The sequence below is a fragment of the Mastigoproctus giganteus genome, chromosome 3 (assembly GCF_048544385.1).
Source record: "Mastigoproctus giganteus isolate SK-2022 chromosome 3, ASM4854438v1, whole genome shotgun sequence".
Lineage (NCBI taxonomy): Eukaryota > Metazoa > Arthropoda > Arachnida > Uropygi > Thelyphonidae > Mastigoproctus > Mastigoproctus giganteus.
The window spans coordinates 139,975,259-139,994,503 of NC_143577.1; the positions used below are offsets into that span (position 1 = coordinate 139,975,259).

The 19,245-nt window shown below is 37.9% G+C and overlaps 1 protein-coding gene across 6 annotated transcripts in view; it reads left to right on the plus strand.

Annotated features, from left to right (window-relative positions):
• Nucleotides 1–19,245, plus strand: part of Tsp97E (Tetraspanin 97E) — a 340,699-nt gene that overhangs the window by 200,901 nt on the left and 120,553 nt on the right. For all 6 annotated transcript variants that reach the window (XM_090370673.1, XM_090370674.1, XM_090370675.1 and 3 more), the window contains exon 4: nucleotides 5,809–6,027. In XM_090370673.1, the coding sequence (XP_090226799.1) occupies nucleotides 5,809–6,027 (219 nt within the window). The remainder of the gene's footprint in view (nucleotides 1–5,808; nucleotides 6,028–19,245) is intronic.

Here is a 19,245-nt window from a genome sequence, read left to right on the forward strand (position 1 = left end):
TTACCTCCTTGAGTAAATCCCACTTCAGCACACTGTGATCACTGCCACCCAGTGGTTCCTTTATCTGCAGATTCCTATTGCATGAAGAATCACTACTGATAATCAGATCAAGAGTATTACTCCCTCTAGTTGCCTCCCGAACATGCTGGTGTAAAAAACAATCATCCAATAAATCCACAAAAGCCCTGCTAGTGTGTGAGTGACCAACCCACAAATTCCAGTCAATATCTGGGAAATTAAAATCCCCAATTATAAGACTCTCTGATTTACTGGCCCATTCTATTTCCCTGTACAGTATCTTATTATACTCATCAGAGTCATTAGGCCTATAGCACACTCCTACTCTCAATTTTGATTTACCTATGCTTATGTCACACCAAACTGACTCGACACTGCCCTGTCCATCAATGTCGACTGGCTTCACTTCCTTGGATTTTATGTGTTTTTTAACTAATAGCATAACCCCTCCTCCCCTCCTGTCCTGTCTTTACACATTGTCTTTACCTTTCTATACACATTGTGCTCCCCAAATTCCAGTTCTGCATTCCTTATATCTGTGTGACACCACGCCTCTGATATCCCAACAATATCTGCCTTTGATCTTTTGAGCAATACCTCAAATTCATCAAATTTATTTACTAAACTCCTAGCATTGGTGTACACGCAAGTATACCTGCACTTGTTTCTATCCTTAGCTACCCTAACACAACCCATGTGTTTACTTGTATCACAATGACTTCCAGCAGTCTCTGAAATATCCTGCATCTTGTTTTTCAGGCTTCTGCTCATTCCAATAGAAGCAGTGCAAGAATCTCTTTCACCTCTGCCAGTGGCTACTGTTAATCCATTAGTCTTTGCCTCCCCCCAAGCTAGCAGTTTTCCGACCCACCTAACACTGCCTCGATAGCATCAGCAAATATTCTTGCACCCTTTCTATTTAAGTGTATCCCATCCCTGTAGAAGCAATCTCTCCTGTTAACAAGTACATTCCAGGCTGAAAAAAATTCTACCCCTTGAGCCTTGCACAATCTTTCCAGGGCCGAATTGATCGACAAGGCTGTCATCATATACTTCCTCCTATAGTGTCTGGGCAGAATTGCAGACACTTTCAAATTTAACCCTACTTCACGGCTTTTTTTCAACAGTGACCTGTACTTGTTAAGTAATTCCGCTGGTCTTCTACTCTTAATGTCATTAGTGCCAACGTGTACAACTATATCACCTTTTGTGCCCTTAAAAGATGATATCTGCTCTACAACGTCATCAACCCTTGCCCCTGGCAGACATACCCTGGTCCTGTTCCACCTATCCTTTTTACAAAGCATGTTCCCCGTTTCCCTGACAATATAGTCACCAACAACTACTAGTTCCTGTGGGACCAGCGCATTCTGCCTTGGGGGCTGCCTCTGTGTTGCAAGATGACCAAGTGCAAGCTCTGGCGTTGATGTGGGCAGCTGAGAGCTTGATGGGCCCCTCAATTTATTTCCTTCGAGGGCATCCACCCTGTCCTTCAAGGTCTCATATAGGCCCATAACAACACCGAGTTGTCGCCTAATTTCCTTGCACTCCTTGCATCGTGCACACACAAAGATATCCCCCATGGCAGTATCATGTCCCGTACCCGATTGCTCCGCAAACATCAAGCAAACAGTGCATCTTAAAAGGCTGTGATTCAGAGGGCAACTGCCCCCCTCAGTTCTCCCCTGAGTCACAGCACTCCCATTAGCTTGAGCCTTTTGCTTTGTTGCTCTGGTCAGAGTCATGATTTCGATTTAAATGTCAGTAAAATTACAATTTCAGAACAAAATTAAAACCTTAAACTTGTATCTTAACACAGTTATAACGCTATATTTATTTTTCAGTATCGAGTGTTATCTACGAGTTCCCTTTATATAACTTCCGTATCAAGTATGTGTTAATTATTTGTTACGTTTGTACTCTAAGTCGTTATATATATATAGTTAAAAGAACAATTTAATTGACAATGAAGTTTAACAAGATTAATAGATCTACTGATTAATTGACAATATTATGTTATGCACTATACTATATAAAGCTAATGCTATCGAATGCTGGATATGCTGTATCGCGTTTCAGTAACGAGTGTTATCTACGAAGTCCCTTTATATAACTTCCGTATCAAGTTATGTAGTAATTATTTATTTTTACTAATTATTTATGTTCCGTAACCTAAGTGGTTATATGTATAGTTAAAAGTACAATTTAATTGCCAATGAAGTTCAACAAGATTAATAGATTTACTGATTAATTTTCACGTAACAATGGCGGCTGTTTATGAACGGTAAACACGTGTATTTGATACCCTTTCCGATACTAAGTAATACCTACAAATCTCTATCTAAGTTACTTTAACTTTAAGTACCGTAAATAGGAATATAAAGCTACTCTAGAAATAAGTTAATATGTCAATTTAAACTAATAAAGCAGAAAATAAATCAGAAAAAACTTCTCTGTTCCAGTAGCGGCAGAAAGGCACGTCCTTCATATATATAAATATATGAAGTATAAATATATATAAATATATGAAGTATAAATATATGAAGTATAAATATATATAAATATATAGAGTAATAAATAAATAAGTATATAGAGTATATAATGAATATTACATGTTAATTAATTTCATGATTTGCATTCTTCTTTTCATGCCATCTATTCGAGGTTGGCGATCACCACGCTGTGCTTCTCTTTGTCTTGGGCGAGATGATGTTATTTGGTTTTTAAGAGCATTAGCAACTTAGGCCATATTGCTCCAGGGATATGTGGTGGTCATCCCCTGACCTTTCTGCATCCTCCGTATTTGGTGGTCATGGGCTCGAACCCCAGTCTAATCAAGAAGCGTGTGCTACGCACTGCTGTTCCTGCCCACCTGGCTATGGAGTTGCCAGGACGAGATGAAAAAGATCCTCAGCTGATTTGCCAGTCCAGTTGTAGATGTTTTTCAGCCAAGAAAGTTTCCTCCTCCTCCTCCTCCTCCTCCTCCTCCTCCTCCTCTCTTTCCCTTTATTTTCCTCTCTATTATTACTTGAAGTGATTTATATTTCACATTTCTAAGGATGTGTCCCTGATAAACAGTTTTCCTTCTTTTCAGTAAGCTCAACAATTCACATTTTCTTCTCGCTGTTTTCAAGACTTCAATGTTGGTGATTCTGTCTATCCAAGATATTTTTAGCATGCATCTTCGAAATGTAGATCCACATTTCGAAGGCCACTATTTTGTTCATGCTTGATGTTTTCAGCATCCAAGTTTCAACTCTATATAATAGTATGGACCCCACATAGAACCTAATGAATTTCAGTCTGATTGACAAATCTAGAGCTTTGTGACACAGCATTATTCTCTATTTTGTAAAGGCATTCTTGCAACCTCTATTCTTGCTTTTATTTCTGCTTCCAGATCTAGATCAGTATTTAGCCAACTACCAAGGTACAGTAGACTCTCGATTTTCCAGGACAGATGATAAAAAAAAAAATTCCCGGATAATTAATTTCCCCTTTAATCCAAAAATACAGCAAGTCCCCGACATACATAAGAGATACTTTCCAGGACTTCTTACGTAAGTGGAGTTTTACATAACTCGGAAATGACTAATAAAATATTGCTACTATATCCCTGATATGCCAAAATTACAAAAACCATACAATATCCTCAGAAGAATGAAGAAAAATAGTTATATATTTTTAATTAGTTCAATTAAAAACTTTATCTGAGGATGGCTGTGAAGTAGCCGGAGTGGCACATAAGAAAAGAAAACATAAAAGGAAGAAAAAATGCATGTTAGTACCGTAAAAACTGATATGTGTTTCGTAGCTTTGGTTGTAGTTGACTTCATTGGTGCTGATCCCTTCACCACTTCTCATATTCTGTCTTTCTCCTTTATTGTGTTCACCCTTGCCACTGACAAATCTGAATTCCACGTGATATTTGTTAATGTTTGGCCATTTTCATACATCCTTATTATTTTAATTTTCTGATCCAACTTGATCGCTTTCCTTTTCTTCATAGATTTACTAGTACTGCTGTCACTTATTCTCTTAGTCGACACCATGATAACAGTCAAAATTAAATTTTCTGTAATGAACTTCACAGGGTTAAGGCAAAAACTCACTATTATCACCCCATGTGAGCTCACATTTTACTAAAGCACATTTCTGAAGGTCAATGCCATAAAACAATAAAAACAATTCCAGGTTATTGGACTTTTCTCTTACTGCAATTCATTATAAACAGGTAGTAAACTCGATCTTATTTCATTTGCGATAATACCGATAGCTGAAATTCCGTGGGTTTTTAAGTTACAGTATTATAGTGAAATGTGTGTGTGTCCCTTCACTGAAATCTTCAGTCATATAAAAAATATATATAAATAACTTAAGGTAAGTCTGAAGCTACATAAGTCGGGGACTTACTCTATTGAAAAATGTTCAGCAACCTACGTAAAATATATGGTGGTAGATAAAAAATGAAAAAACTTACCACATACTATTTGCATGTCCAATAAAATGCTTCCCTTTATTTTTTGCGATTTCGATTTTAAATCTTATAGCTTCCCTTTATTTTTTACAGTGTTGCATATGGTTTGGTCACCAACATTATAATGGTTCTTTAGAGATTTAACAGATGCACCGTTTTCAAACTTTTGAATAATTTCAAGTTTTTGTTTAATTGAAAGAACAACTCTTGCGTTTGCCCATCATTTTCGTGATTTCTAAACAAACAAAAAAATAAAATAATAATAAAAATTCTGATATCCCCGACATAAATAATGAAACAAAATTTTCCATTTGTTGTGCTAACTGAATGCAACAATTGATGCGACGCACTAAAACAGCTAAACATTTGCTCTCTCTTTTTTTTCTTTTTTTTTTTTTTTTTTTTTTTTTTGAGCGGTGGTTGCGAAGACAGCGAGGGTTGCAAGATAATAGGAACTAATCTCCCAATGACAACTTATAATGCCACTTCTTGTCACTTATTTATGACTTGCAAAACATCTGATTATACCCTATTCTAGTTATTACTTGAATTTTATGATTTCTGGTTGATTTTTTTTTAAATGTGGAGTCTTGAAGTGTCTCGATTAATCTGCTTCCTGGTGAATCGAAAGTCTGCTGTATTTAAAAGGAGTCATTCTATCTATTGAAGCTCCATTTAGTAATAGCTAAGACTTGGCTTACTGCAGATTTACTCACAGTCATGTATTTGATGTTGTTGACATTGATTCTTAAACAAATATCATTACATAATTATATATGATTATTATATGATTTACCTTATTGCTTGTTTTCTTTTGTGGCTCAGTCATTTAAGTATGAGTCTGATATGTTGAAACAATGCTATTTTTACAAATTCTTGTTTATTTTTGCACATCTTGTTCTCAATAAACATTTTTGCCACAGAATTTATGATGCTATTATGCACATTACTTTTGCTGAGGCTCAAAAATTTTTAGACATACATTATTCTGTTTGGCAATGTTAAAAAAAAAAAAAAAAAACCTGCTTCCTCCACTAAGAGAGCCTCAAATGAAAAAGCCTTTTAAGAATTCCTCTAATCTTCCAGTGCATTAAACCTAGGCATGCGAAACCAGTAATGAGTGGTTACCACCCACTCTATAACCAAGGATACGTCTGCAGGACTTTTTTGTTATATCATTCACCCAGTCTTCTATTAGATATCTTCTATTTCATATTTTTCTGTAAAATAATTGTGATATTTATTATACACCTAATACAGCAAATTTATGGCATACCCTATTTGTGATTTATATTCCTTAACATTTGTTTTAGTACATGGTTATTTTGTTTTTGCTTTTCATCATTCAGTTTAGTGTTGCATGTGCATGTCTTGCTTTTGATGAGCAGCAGCAGCATGATCTTGCATATGAAGGTTGGAAAAATGCTCGACCTGAAGTAAGGCGAGAAGCGCAGATATACTTTCAGTGTTGTGAATTTGAAAACAGATCACTGCTAGAAAATGACACGATGAAAAGTGAAGACTGCTTTCAGGTAACTTGCATTTTCTCTAATAACTATGTTTTAATTTGCATAAATTATCTATTTCTTTGATACTAATAAAGTTTTTACCAGGCATGGGCCATAAAAAATGTGTAATGGGTTCTCTTCCTCCTTCCCCCTTGTGTTTGTGCCCACATGTAGCTGTTGTGAGGGTTAAAAAGCGACATGCCAGTATAATAAATCAACAAGATAAAAAAATTAATAGAATAAAAACATTTTTGTTTTAAGTTAATAGAATTTTGCCAATTATATAATTATTAAGAATTAACATAATTATTTAACTGTAATATTAAATTGGCCGAGCCTCTCAAAGGATTGTCCCAGGTACTGTATTTCCTTATTCACCCCCCCATAAGTTTTGAGTACTATAAAGGTACAAAGTTAGGTATACCTTAAATAATTTTACAGTACCAACCATAGTAAGTTGTGGATTAATTAATTCATTGAAAAGATAAAAAATAAGTTAAAATAAATGAGAAAAAAATCCCTTAGAAAGTGCACATCACTCCCCTCATTTAGAGAAAATATTTGGACTTTATGCAAGCAACTATAATCAAATAGGGATGTGAATGGGGATATACACAGGAATTATGAAATCATGTATTTTAGACTACACTTCATGCAAATTAATGAATTAGATTACACTGCATTGAAATGACAATAACTACATTGAATCAGTGAATATTTGGAGAGGGGCATTTAGGAAAATACACAAGGCCTACTGAGACTTTTTTATCTCCTTTGCAGCTAGGTGCAATCTAGCCACCAGCTTATGCACCATTAACTATAGGTGCTTATGCACCTATAACTTGCACACACATTTGCACTACCACTTTCTTTCTTTCTTTTTTTTTTTTTTGAAATTGAATTTTCCAGTTAGATCTTCATTTCATCAGAAGCCACAGGGCCTCTCTGGACAGATAATAGAGGAATAGAAGAAGCAGTAATTGATAACCTAAATAATTCTCTAAGGGGGAAAAGAAAAGGTAAACAAATTCTTTACCTGAATTTTGTTTCTGAAGACTGAATTCTTACTAGACAAAAGTATTGAGAATCTATATTGAAATAGATTAACTGTTTCTTTGTGTTTCTATACACTGTGTAAATTCACAAAGCATAAACTCTATATAGAAATACATTAACTGTTTTTTGTACACTGTATAAGCTCAGAGTAGTTTTTTCCCCTCCATGAAATTTTGAAAACTTTGGAAAATAAAAATTTCTATATAAATGCATTTTAATATCAACTTGATCTTATTTTGTTTTGGTTGACCATTATTAGAGTGATATTATTTCAAAAATCAAATTGCAAACTTTTCTATAACTGGATCTTTAGGGAAAACGACTATTCATTGTCTTGGTATCACTCACCTCTGTTAACTTTTCCAAAGCCAGGAAAAGATCCCCCTTTACCAAGTAGCTATAGGCCAATCTTGCTTACTAGGTGCTTAGGCAAGACTAGAAAAAATAGTACATCGGAGGCTTATGTAGATTTTAGAATCACAAACATCATAACTGAACATTAGTATGGTTTCAGGAAGAACAGATCCACTTTAGATATCCAAATTACAGCTGAGGCTAACATTTGAAATGCATTTGTAAGGAAACATCTGGTAATGGTATCTATGGATATTGAGAAAGTCTTTGTTACCACATGGAGATATGGCTTACTTCAAGACTTGCGCAATATAGGCTTAAGTGGCTATTTGCCACACATAATCCAAAACTTCCTCCATTACAAAACTTTTCAGGTCCACTACCAGGGGCTCTTTTTCCTCTCTGCATATTCAGGAGCAAGGAGTACTGCAAGGGTCTATTCTCAGTGTGACATTATTTGCCCTCAGAATAAATACAAATACTGCACAGGCATACATGTACAGTTGACCTTACTATATTATTATTATTATTATTATTATTATTATTAGCTATATGGTGCAAGGAAACCTGAGGCTTATGCTGCACCAGCCAAAAAAAAAAAAATTCTCCGAGTTACCCTAAGAAAGAGAGAGAGAGAACAAGAAGGGAATCACCAAGAATGAAAAGAATGTTGATATCCAGCTCAGGACCCTGGGTGCGCCAAGCCCATACTCACAAGATGTGAGCCCCCGGGGATATGCTGCTGCAAGTCAGCATCCTTTTACAGTCCGACTTCAAATCCATGAACCAACTTTTCTTCTTCCTCATTTATTTCTTCACCTTCCTTTCATATGTATTTCCTGAAAATTACTTCTTCTATTAGCATTAGCATTAGTAAAGGCATTTGAAGCGTCAAAGCAAGCTGATGCAGTATCAGCCAAAAAAAAAACCACTTCCACTTCACCCCTCTGTTCGTTCGAAATACCTGTCCAGCTGAGCCTTAAACTTATTCAGGCTATCAACTTCCAGGACAAGGGATGGAAGTCTGTTCCACCAACCAATCACCCGCTGGCTGAAGGCAAACTTCCGCATGTCCACCCCACATCTGTCCCTCCCCAATCCGAATCTATGCCCTCTCAGGTGATTATTCCGTGCAAGAGGAAGAATCCCATCAGCATTGAGCATGCTCAAACCATTCAAGGCTTTATACACCTCTATCAGATCACCTTGCTGGTGGCTAGTCTCCAGACACTGTAATTTGCAAAACTTAAGCCTTTCTTCGTAAGAGCACCCCTTTGTTCCATTCACTAATCTTGTTGCCTTTCTCTGTACTCGTTCCAGCAGCTCTACATCCTTCTTGAAATGAGGCCTCCAGACCTGTATACGGTACTCTAGGTGTGGCCTGACCATTGCCTTATACAAGGGAATAATCACCTCCTTATCCCTGCTAGAAAAATTCCTATATATCATTGACAATACACCATGAGCTACTCATGCAGCCCGTCTGCACTGCTCAGAGAACTTCATATCTGCCTGCACAAACACCCCCGGGTCCCTTTCATTCTCTACCACTGTCAGTGTAGTACCACAGAGTTGATACGTTGCTCTGGGGTTGCTGTTTCCCGTATGCAGTACTTTACATTTGTCAATGTTAAACTTCATTTGCCACCTCTCAGCCCATCTGCTCAACCTTTCCAGATACTGCTGCCAATCTTTGTATCGTCTGCAAACTTGGACATTAAGCTTGATATACCATCATCAGTATTATTTATTGATGATGTCAGTAGTGTCCTTGACAACCCTGCCAACCTTCAAGTTGCATAACAGCAACTTACGCTTAATGCTATACCTTTCCAATTTGTACAGCAGTTTTCCATGTGAAACAGTATAAAAAGCTTTCCTGAAATCCAAGTATATATCAATTATATGAATAATATCAAAATTATTTTTGGCATTCAGTTCCTTTGTGACCACATCATAGTAACCAATCAAATTGGTCAGACAAGACCTCCCTTTAACAAACCCATGCTCTGTCTTAACTATTACTGCAGTCTTGTCTAGATGATCTTGCAATGCTTCTTTAACAAATGACTCCATTATTTTCTCGGAACACAAGTTAAACTAACAGGTCTATAGTTACTTGTGTCACCTTTTGTACCCACTTTGTGAATTGGTGATACATTTGCACACCTCCAGTCCATGGCAACCTCCCCTGAGTCCAAGGAAGCTCTCATAATTATTGCTAAGGGTTCACTTACTTCCTTTGCTGCCTCCTTTAATATACCTGGATAGATGGTCCTTGAGGATGTCACAGACATTCTCTCAGATATGCCAGACAAGCTAGTACTGGCTACCTGGGAGTCTAAAACGCTGATGGAATTGATATCCAGGTGACATTCAAGTCAAGTAGACACAAAATCGGCGGAGTCCGGACAGTCTTTGGCAGCCAAATCCTCTGCTTGCACTTTCACAATGGTGGGATTGTTAGTAATCCTGGGTATAACCTCCATGCACAAGCACATGTGGGTGACATTCCAGGTATGAACCAACATAAGCAAGGGTCTAGGTGTGGCACCCTCACCACATCGAGGAATGCCGTTTCTGTGTTACCAGGCAACACTAGGCGGTAAATGACTCTCATCAACCGATGCAATACCACCACTTTGCTTATTGGAGGCTTGAAGTGGTGGAACCCATGTTTAATCTACAGAGCTAAGTTCCCGTCAACACTTCCCCATCTCTTCCATCATGCAGTATGACTAATGACTTTTGACGTTATGATGGACATCGTGGCGAGATTCAATCTTCCTTACATTTCGAGGGTACAGCTCTAAAACACTGTTTGCAGGTTGGCCGCTAGTTAGGACACGGGACCGAAAATATTGGTAACTCTTTAGGAGGCTTCAGAATCAGCTAGTGTATAATCTTGCTACCTCTACTCTGCCAGATAGTGACTGGAGGGAGCCCGAGTATGTATGGGGGGGGCATTGTCGAGGATCTATGTCAAGGATCGGGGTATATTCTTACCATGTATACGCAATATCCAAAAATTTCATTACTTCATACAGCATGTCCCCCCCCCCCACTTTTTCTTACTATTGAATCCCCCATGAATTGCCAAGCTAATAGAGGAAACTTAACTGCGAAAAGATCTAAACCTCCCAAACACCTCCTAGTTCATTTCACAAATATACGTAGTCTCAATTATAATCTCAGTGATGTCCATTTCCACTTGTAGTCTGCCAAACCCCATGTACTTTTTCTGACAGAATCTCAGTTATCGGTTAATACAACTACTGCTCATCTCAATTGCCCAAATTATTCACTGTATGATTCCTTTCGCTTCAAAGGTGGTACTCGTGCATATGTCCGTTCCGATATTCCCTGTCAGAGACTTGGCAATTTGGAATCTCCTCTCTTTGATCTTCTCTGGCTTAAAATCTATCTACCTCATTGTGTCAAATTCATCTGTTGTCTCTACCCTTCTCCCAACTCCACTAATCACTTGGAGCTCTTTGATTTCCTCCCTTTGCAACTTGACTTTCCCCAGTCCAACTTTCCTGACAGTTAGGTAATTTTCCTTGGTGATTTTAATGTTCACATCTCTAGGTGGCTTCCATTTTCAAGTCACACCGACCCAGCTGGTTCAAATGCTGAGGCTTTTGCAATTACTAATGACCTTGCACAGATTGTTCATTTACCTACAAGAATACCCGACAATCCTAATCATACAGCCAATACGTTTGATCTTTTTCTCACAAACAACCCTTCTCAGTACACTGTCGAAGTGAGTGGTCCTTTAGGCACCTCAGATCACAACTTGGTGATTGTCTCTCCTCCAATGGAGCCTTTATCTCATGGCTATTCCCAACGTCGTATTGTTTGGATGTCCCCCAACGTCGTATGCAAAATGAGATGACCTGCGAGATTTCTTGGTCAGACTACTGTTTCAAAACGTCTGATATCAACGTTTGCTCAGATCGTGGCAGTGAAATTATTCTTGTAGACATGGAATCCGTTATCCCAAACTCCAAGATAAAATCTCAACCTTTATCTAAACCTTGGTTTTCCAATAAATTTGCTATGGCTATTAAAGAGAAGAATGTTGCATATCGTAATTGACTTGTTTCCAATTCTCCAGTTTAATTTTCTGCCTACACCAAAGCTTGCAACAATTGTAAAGAAGTCATTAATCCGTCCAAACTAGATTTTGAACAGACTAAGAGTAGAAAACTTGCTTCTTGCCCTAATGGTAGCCGAGCATTCTAATCTCTTGCCAAAGCTATTGGTCGCAACTTTTGCCCATCTCTGCTCCCACCTCTGTCAAAACCAGATGGTTCTGTTGTCACTTCAGCCAAGGATAAAGCTGACCTGCTAGCATCCCATTTCTCTTCCAATTCACGTATTAATAATCTTGGTAAAACACCTCCCACCATTCCCAACACACTTCATTCAATACCTCCTGTGGTCTTCCGCCAAAAGGATATCAGAGTGATTTTGACAAATCTCGATGCTAAGAAAGCTCCAGGTTCTGATGGTATTTCTCCACTTGTTCTCAAAACCTGTGCTCCTGAGCTTACTCCAGTTCTTTTCTGCCTTTTTTCACTTTCTTATTCCAAAGGTGTGTTTCTTTCTGCTTGGAAATTTGTTCATATCCAGCCAGTTCCCAAAAAGGGTGACAAATTCCTCCCATCCAATTATCGTCCCAGTGCAATTATTTCTACTCTTTCAAAAGTAATGGAGAAATCAATTAACCGCCCAACTCTTAAACTATGCCAGTATAGATTCCGTCAGTGTAGATCCACTGGCGATATTCTGGCTTATGTTACCCATCTATGGACAAATTCAATGGAAAGGTTTGGTGACACCCAAACAGTTGCTCTTGACATCTCAAAGGTTTTCGATCGTGTTTGGCCTTCGTGTTCAGAAGACATCTTCCATTCAGAAGAGGTCTTCTAAACAAGCTTCCATCGTATGGTTTCCCAACTGTTTTCTGTGTAATTGCTTATCCAGTTTTCTCTCTGATTGCTCACTGAGGGTGATGGTAGATGGCTCATTGTCTTCTAAATTCTCCAGTAATGCTGGTGTCCCCCACTCTTTTCTTCTTGTATATTAATCACTGGAAATCCTATCCATAGTTTTGCTGATGATAGCACATTGCATTCCACTTTCCATTTTGAAAAACCTTGCCCTGCTCAATCAGTTTCAACTTCTCGAAGAACCGCTACCAATTCCTTAAATGCCGATCTCCAGATAATTCTTCAGTGGGGCAAAGACAACTTAGTTGATTTCAATCCTTGTAAAACTTGTCTTATATTTCGCACAAAGGATTCTTCTGCTCCTATGCTTATCTTTTGTGACACTCCGATTTCTAAGCAAAATGATATCTCTCTTTTGGGAATTACCCTGACTTCTAATCTTTCTTGGCACAAGCACATTACAAATATTGCTTCCTCTGCATCTAAAAAACTTGGTTTTCTCTTTCACTCTCTACGTTACTTTTCTTCCCTATAACTGTTCACTCTCTACAAATCGCAAATCCACCCTACCATGGAATATTGTTCCCACATCTGGGGGCGGTGCTCCTAAAACCTCTCTCAGGCTTCTAGATTCCATTCAGAAGAGGGCAGATAGGTTAATTAATGACTCCTCTCTAACAAAGTCTCTCCACTCTGTCTCATAGACTTACTGTTTCTGCTGCATGCCTTTTCTACAGATACTTCCATGGGTACAGTTCTTCTAAATTGGCTTCTATAATTCCCTCTCTCTCTCTTTCAAAAGAGAGAGCGGTACCAATTACCAAAGAGAAACATAAACTGGGTGGTACTACACTCAGTGAAGTGGAAATTGAAAAAGATCTGGGGGTAATTGTGCAGCTAAATATGAAGGTCGCTGAGCAGTGCAGACGGGCTGCAAGGACAGGTCATGGAGTCTTGTCAATGATATATAGGAATTTTGCTAGCAGGGACAGGGAGGTGATAATCACGCTATACAAGGCAGTGGTCAGGCCACACCTAGAGTACTGTCTACAGGTCTGGAGGCTTCATTTTAGGAAAGATGTAGAGCTGCTAGAATGAGTACAAAGAAGGGCTACAAGATTGTTAAGAGGAACAAAGGGGTACTCTAACCAATAAAGGCTTAAGTTCTGCAAATTGCAGCACCTGGAGAGTAGCCACTTGCGAGGTGATCTAATTGAGGTTATAAGGCCTTGAATGGGTTGAGCAAGCTGAATGTGATGAGATTCTTAGGCTTGCTCAGAGTAAGAACCTGAGGGGGGCCACAGTTTCAAATTGAGGAAAGATAGTTGTAGAATAGATGGGTGGAAATTTTCCTTTAACCAGTGAGTAGTTGATTGGTGGAACAGGCTTCCGTCTTTTGTTGTGGCAGCTAATAGCCTAAATAAATTTAAGGCTGAGCTGGACAGGTATTTGGAACGAATGGAGGGATGAAACGGGAGGGTTTTTTTTTTTTTTTTTTTTTTTGCCTGATGCTGCATAAGCTTGCTTCCTTGCATTGTATGCCTCTACTAATGCTAATTCTAAAACAGTCCAAACACGTGCCGTTACCAGCCAACATCCATTTACTGTTCAACTACAAACTAACAGAACTAACTTTTCATCTTCCTCGTTTATTTATTCAACTGCCATTTTCTGGAACAATCATCCTTCACAGGTATTTTATGAAGATTACAGTCTACAGAAGTTCAAATCTAATGTCAACAAATATCTTCTTCTTCTTCGTCTTCTCAACCTCCAACCCAAGCATGGTACTAAATACTGTAGGTTCTAATACCTCGTGTTTGGGGTTTTCATAAAAAAAAAAAAAGAAAAATCACCCCAGGTGCTTTTTTATGTTTAACTTCAACAATTTCTCCTCCACTTTGATCTGTTAACACAAAATCACTTAGCTCCCTGTTAGAGTGTGATAAACTTCTGGCACTCCCTTCATTGAATAACTCCTCATGTGTGAATACAGATACAAAATACTCATTCAGTTGATCAGCTACCTGAGGATCATCAATAGTCAACTCATCTATATTAAGCGTTCCAATCTGATTCATCCCTTTCCTTCTAGAGTTTACATAAGTAAAAACTCTGTGCCATTTTTCTTTTCATCCATGCCAAGGATTTCTCATAATCTGCCTTTGCCTGCCTAACCTCCTTTGTTACTTGATTACAGACTAGCTTATATCTGCCATAGGCTTCTGTGTCGCCTGATACTTTATATGCATCCCATACATTTTTCTCCTCTGCCACGATCCTCATTAATTCATCTGACATCCATTTAGCCTTAAACCATGAACAGTATTTCTTAGTTGGAATGAAAACGCCTAGTAGCTCCAAAATTAAGTCCCTGAAAGCTTACCATTTAGAAATCAACGTTGGCAACATCATCAGTTGATCCCACTGTACAGAATTTAAAAACTGTCTGAGATCCTCTTAGCCTTGATAGTAGTTACATCTTTAAGTAATTTCCACATCAGTACATTGTGATCAGTGTCACCCAGTGGTTTCTTTATCTGCAATTTCTTAATGCATGAATAATCACTGCTAATAATCAGGTCAAGTGTATTACTCCCTCTGATTGCCTCTCGAACGTGTTGTTGTAGAAAACAGTCATCCAATAAATCCACAAAAGTCTTGCTAGTGTGTGAGTGACCAACCCACAAATTCCAGTGAATATCTGGAAAGTTAAAATCCCCCATTATAAGACATTCCGATTTACTGGCCCACTATTTCTCTGCACCATTGCTCATTATACTCATCAGATTCATTAGGCATATAACACACAGCTACTCTCATTTTTCCTTTTCCAGTGCTTAAGTCACACCAAACAGACTCAACATTGCATTGTCCACCAACATCAATTGATGCACTTCCTTAGATTTTGTGTGTTTCTTAACTAACAGCATAACCCCTCCTCCCTCCCTTCCTGTCCTGTCTATCCTTTCCCCCAAATTCCAATTCTGTACTGGTTATGTCTGTGTGACACCACATCTTGGATATCCCAACAATATCTGCCTTTGATGTCTTGACTTCAAGCTCATCATTTATTAATTATACTCCTAGCATTGGTGTACATGCAAGTATACATGCACCTATTTCTACTCTTTATTACTCTAACACTCTGCTGTTCTCAGAACGTGAATACCATAGAGCATCAACTGCTGCTAGTGATAAATAAGTTTGAAGGCTGGACCCTACAAAATGGTTTTTGAATTTCTGAACAAAAATCCATTGCCATTCTACAAATTCATTTCTGCAAAAGTTGTACGCTACACCCTGACCCTGAACTGCAGATAAAGAATAGTACTATTCCAGTTTCAAATACCATTAATTTTTTTTAGGATTAATATTGGACAATAAACTTAACTTTCAGGCACGTGTAACAATCACTTTGCACTAAGTGCTTGCAAAAACTAAACATCCTTCACTCAGTATCAGCTACTTTTTTGGATGCAAGAGAATCTCTAATGCATATGCATAGGGTATTAATCAGATCACAGCTATAATATAGTTCTCCATGTATTCCTCAGCCAGGAAGAGTGTATTACAGGATCTCAATACTGTCCAGCATAGTGTACTTTGGACAGCCATTGGAGCTTTTAGAACTTCTTCAGTTCAAAGTTTGTATATAGAGCAAATGAACTGCCATTATTTCTCAGGAGACAAATCCTCTTGTGTATACAGTGAAACTTCTCCTAACGGACACCTCTCGTTAACGGACATCTCTCGTTAACGGACATCTCTCTACAACGGACATTTTCAAATTCCCCAACTCACCTCTATTGGTTTTAACGTGTTTGCAGCTTCTGTCTAGCGGACATTCTCTGTAACGGACACGGACAGGCAATCTGCACTGTTTCGTTTAGATTAGCACTTAATTTGATCTCCCCATAATGGACAGCGGGCGAGCTCACGGCCCTTTTTCTAGGAATGTTTCTTCCACGTATTGCCTCAATCGTGTGTTTATTTTCTATTTCCGATTCTCCGAATTTTATCAAGGTTTACGTCGCGGTTCTAAACCCTTTTTCAAGAATTTTAAGGTACGTGTAAAACTTCTGATGAATTCGGTGTGTGCAGGGGGGGGCAATATGGTCGGCCTTTCGTCTTTTCAGTTTCAGTTTTCAGTTTTGTTCAGTGTCGTGTGAAGTGCACAATGTCTTCTCGTAAACATTTAACTTTAAAAGATAAAGTCTAACTCATTAATGCGTATGATCGGCAAAAAAATAGTGTTCGCACTCTCGCTGCAAAATTCAAAATCGGGAAGACGCAGGTAAGTGACATCCTAAAGGAAAAAAATGAATTGCTCAAACAATTTTGGAAACACGGAAATGATCAGGTTCAAAAATCATTCCAGAAAACTGTTGGACTTCAAATTGACAATGTTACGTTTGAGTGGTTTTGTCGCGAACGTACTAAAAAAATTCCAATTAATGGGCCTATTATTAGGGAAAAGGCTTTGGAGGTTGCGAAATCTATGGGAGTAAATGAGTTCAAAGCTTCTGTGGGATGGCTAGACAAGTTCAAAACTCGGCATAAAATTTCTTGGAAAACCGTAAGTAGTGAAGGTGGATCTGTTGATACTGAGGTTGTACTGTCAAATTGGAAGATTTATGTCGTGATTTTGAAGCTAAGGATATTTACAACTGTGACGAAACACGGTTGTTTTTTAAAGCTCTTCCTGAAAAAACAATGAGTCTAAAAAACGAAAAGTGCCAGGGCGGAAAAATTTCTAAGGAATGCTTGACTGTACTATTGTGTACAAATATGCTGGGAGACTTTGAACAACCTCTTGTTATAGGAAAACTACAAAATCCTCGTTGTTTCAAGGGCATAAAGTTGAATCTTGAATGTTGATTGGAAGTCTGATAAAAAAGCGTGGATGACACGAGATATCATGAGCGAATGGATAAAGTCACTTTAACCAAAACATGATTCGTCAAAACAGAAAAATTATTCTTTTCATGGATAATGCTGCATCTCACCCGCACATTGAATTGTCCAACATTCAAATCGTTTTTCTGCCACCAAACACATCTGCAGAGTGTCAGCCCTTGGATCAAGGGATAATAAAAAATTTTAAACTTCACTACAGAAAACGTGTTTTAAGACATCTCATTGCAAACATGAACGATGTAACATGTGCGAGTGACCTTGCAAAGAAAATCAGCATCCTAGTTGCGATTCAATGGATTTCCTCTTCAGTAAACGCAATTAGAAAACAAACTGTCATGAACTGGTTTGTAAAGTCTGGCTTCTCAAACGCAAAAATTGAAGTTGTGAACAGCAATGTGGAGCACCAAGAAGAACAAGAACTTCAACATCTATTGATAATGTACGATACTTCAGCTACAAGTGACCCTGGCTACAAAGATATAGACTCGAACCTCACTACAGAAGATGGTGCTATAGATATCAACGACATTATCATCGATATTTTTCAAGAAGTTCCTCATGAGGATGAAGAAATGGAAGGAGGTCATTATGTCGAAGAACATATTAACGACGAACCACCAATGAAAATGGAAGAAGCGCTCATACAAATCAATCGTTTAAAAATGTTTTTCGCCGCTGAAGTATCTTACTGAAGGATTTTCGATGGTTTCTTCACTCCAAACAAATGTTGAAAACAAAATTATCAGCCAGAAGAAGGTGCAGAAGAAAATAAGTGATTACTGTATGTATTTTTCTTAAGATAAAGTCATAATATGCATGGCACAATTATATGTATATTATTTACAAAAATATTGTGCAAAATCTGTATATAATTTAATTTAATTTTACATTAAACGTTTAACGATTTTTCTTTATCTCTTGTGTATGTAATTGTATATTATTTACAAAAATATTGTTCAGAATCTGTATATATTTTAATTTAATTTACATTAAACGTTTAACGATTTTTCTTTCTTTTTTTTTTTTCTCCCTCAGACTTCTTGTTAGCGGACACTTCTCTCTAACGGACACATTTTCGTTCCCCATGGCTGTCCGTTATAGGGAAGTTTCACTGTATATGCAGCTAAAATACAAATTCTTCACACACATCCAGCTGACCCACCATGGATAAGCCTGACCCCTCACTGTGATCTATCCTTTAACCAGGGGGTAGGAATGCAATACCATACCATAACTTCCAACAAGTGCATGCTGCACATATTTCAGAAAATCCAGATAAATATAAAATATACACAGATGGTGCCAAATCTAATAATCATGTGTGAGCAGCAGCAGCTGGTCTTCCCTCCTTTGTAGACACAGTGTCGTTACCCCTTGAATGCAGTATACTTACAGCTGAGTTACATGCAATATAGCATTTTAGCATTAGCATTAGTAAAGGCACATGATGCAAGAAAGCAAGCTTATATAGCATCAGCCAAAAAAAAAACCCTTCTCATTTCACCCATCCACTCACTCCAAATGTTTGTCTAGTTTTGCCTTGAATCTATTTAAGCTATCAACTTTTACGACAGATGGAAGTTTATTACAGCAATCAACCACCTGCTGGCTAAAGGCAAACTTCTGCACATCTATCCTATAACTGTATTTCCTCAACTTGAATTTATGCTCTGTCAGGCGATTATTCTGAGCAAGAATCCAATCGGCATTGAGCATGCTCAAACCATTCAAGACTTTATACACCTCAATCAAATCACCTTGCATTATACACCTCAGTCAAAATCACCTTGTCTCCAGACACTGTAATTTGCAAAACTTAAACCTTTCTTCGTAAGGTTTAAGTTTTGATGAACTTAAACTCAAGATTAGTGAATGGAACAATGGAACCCATTGTTCCATTCACTAATCTTGTTGCCCTTCTCTATACTCATTCCAGCAGCTGTACATCCTTCTT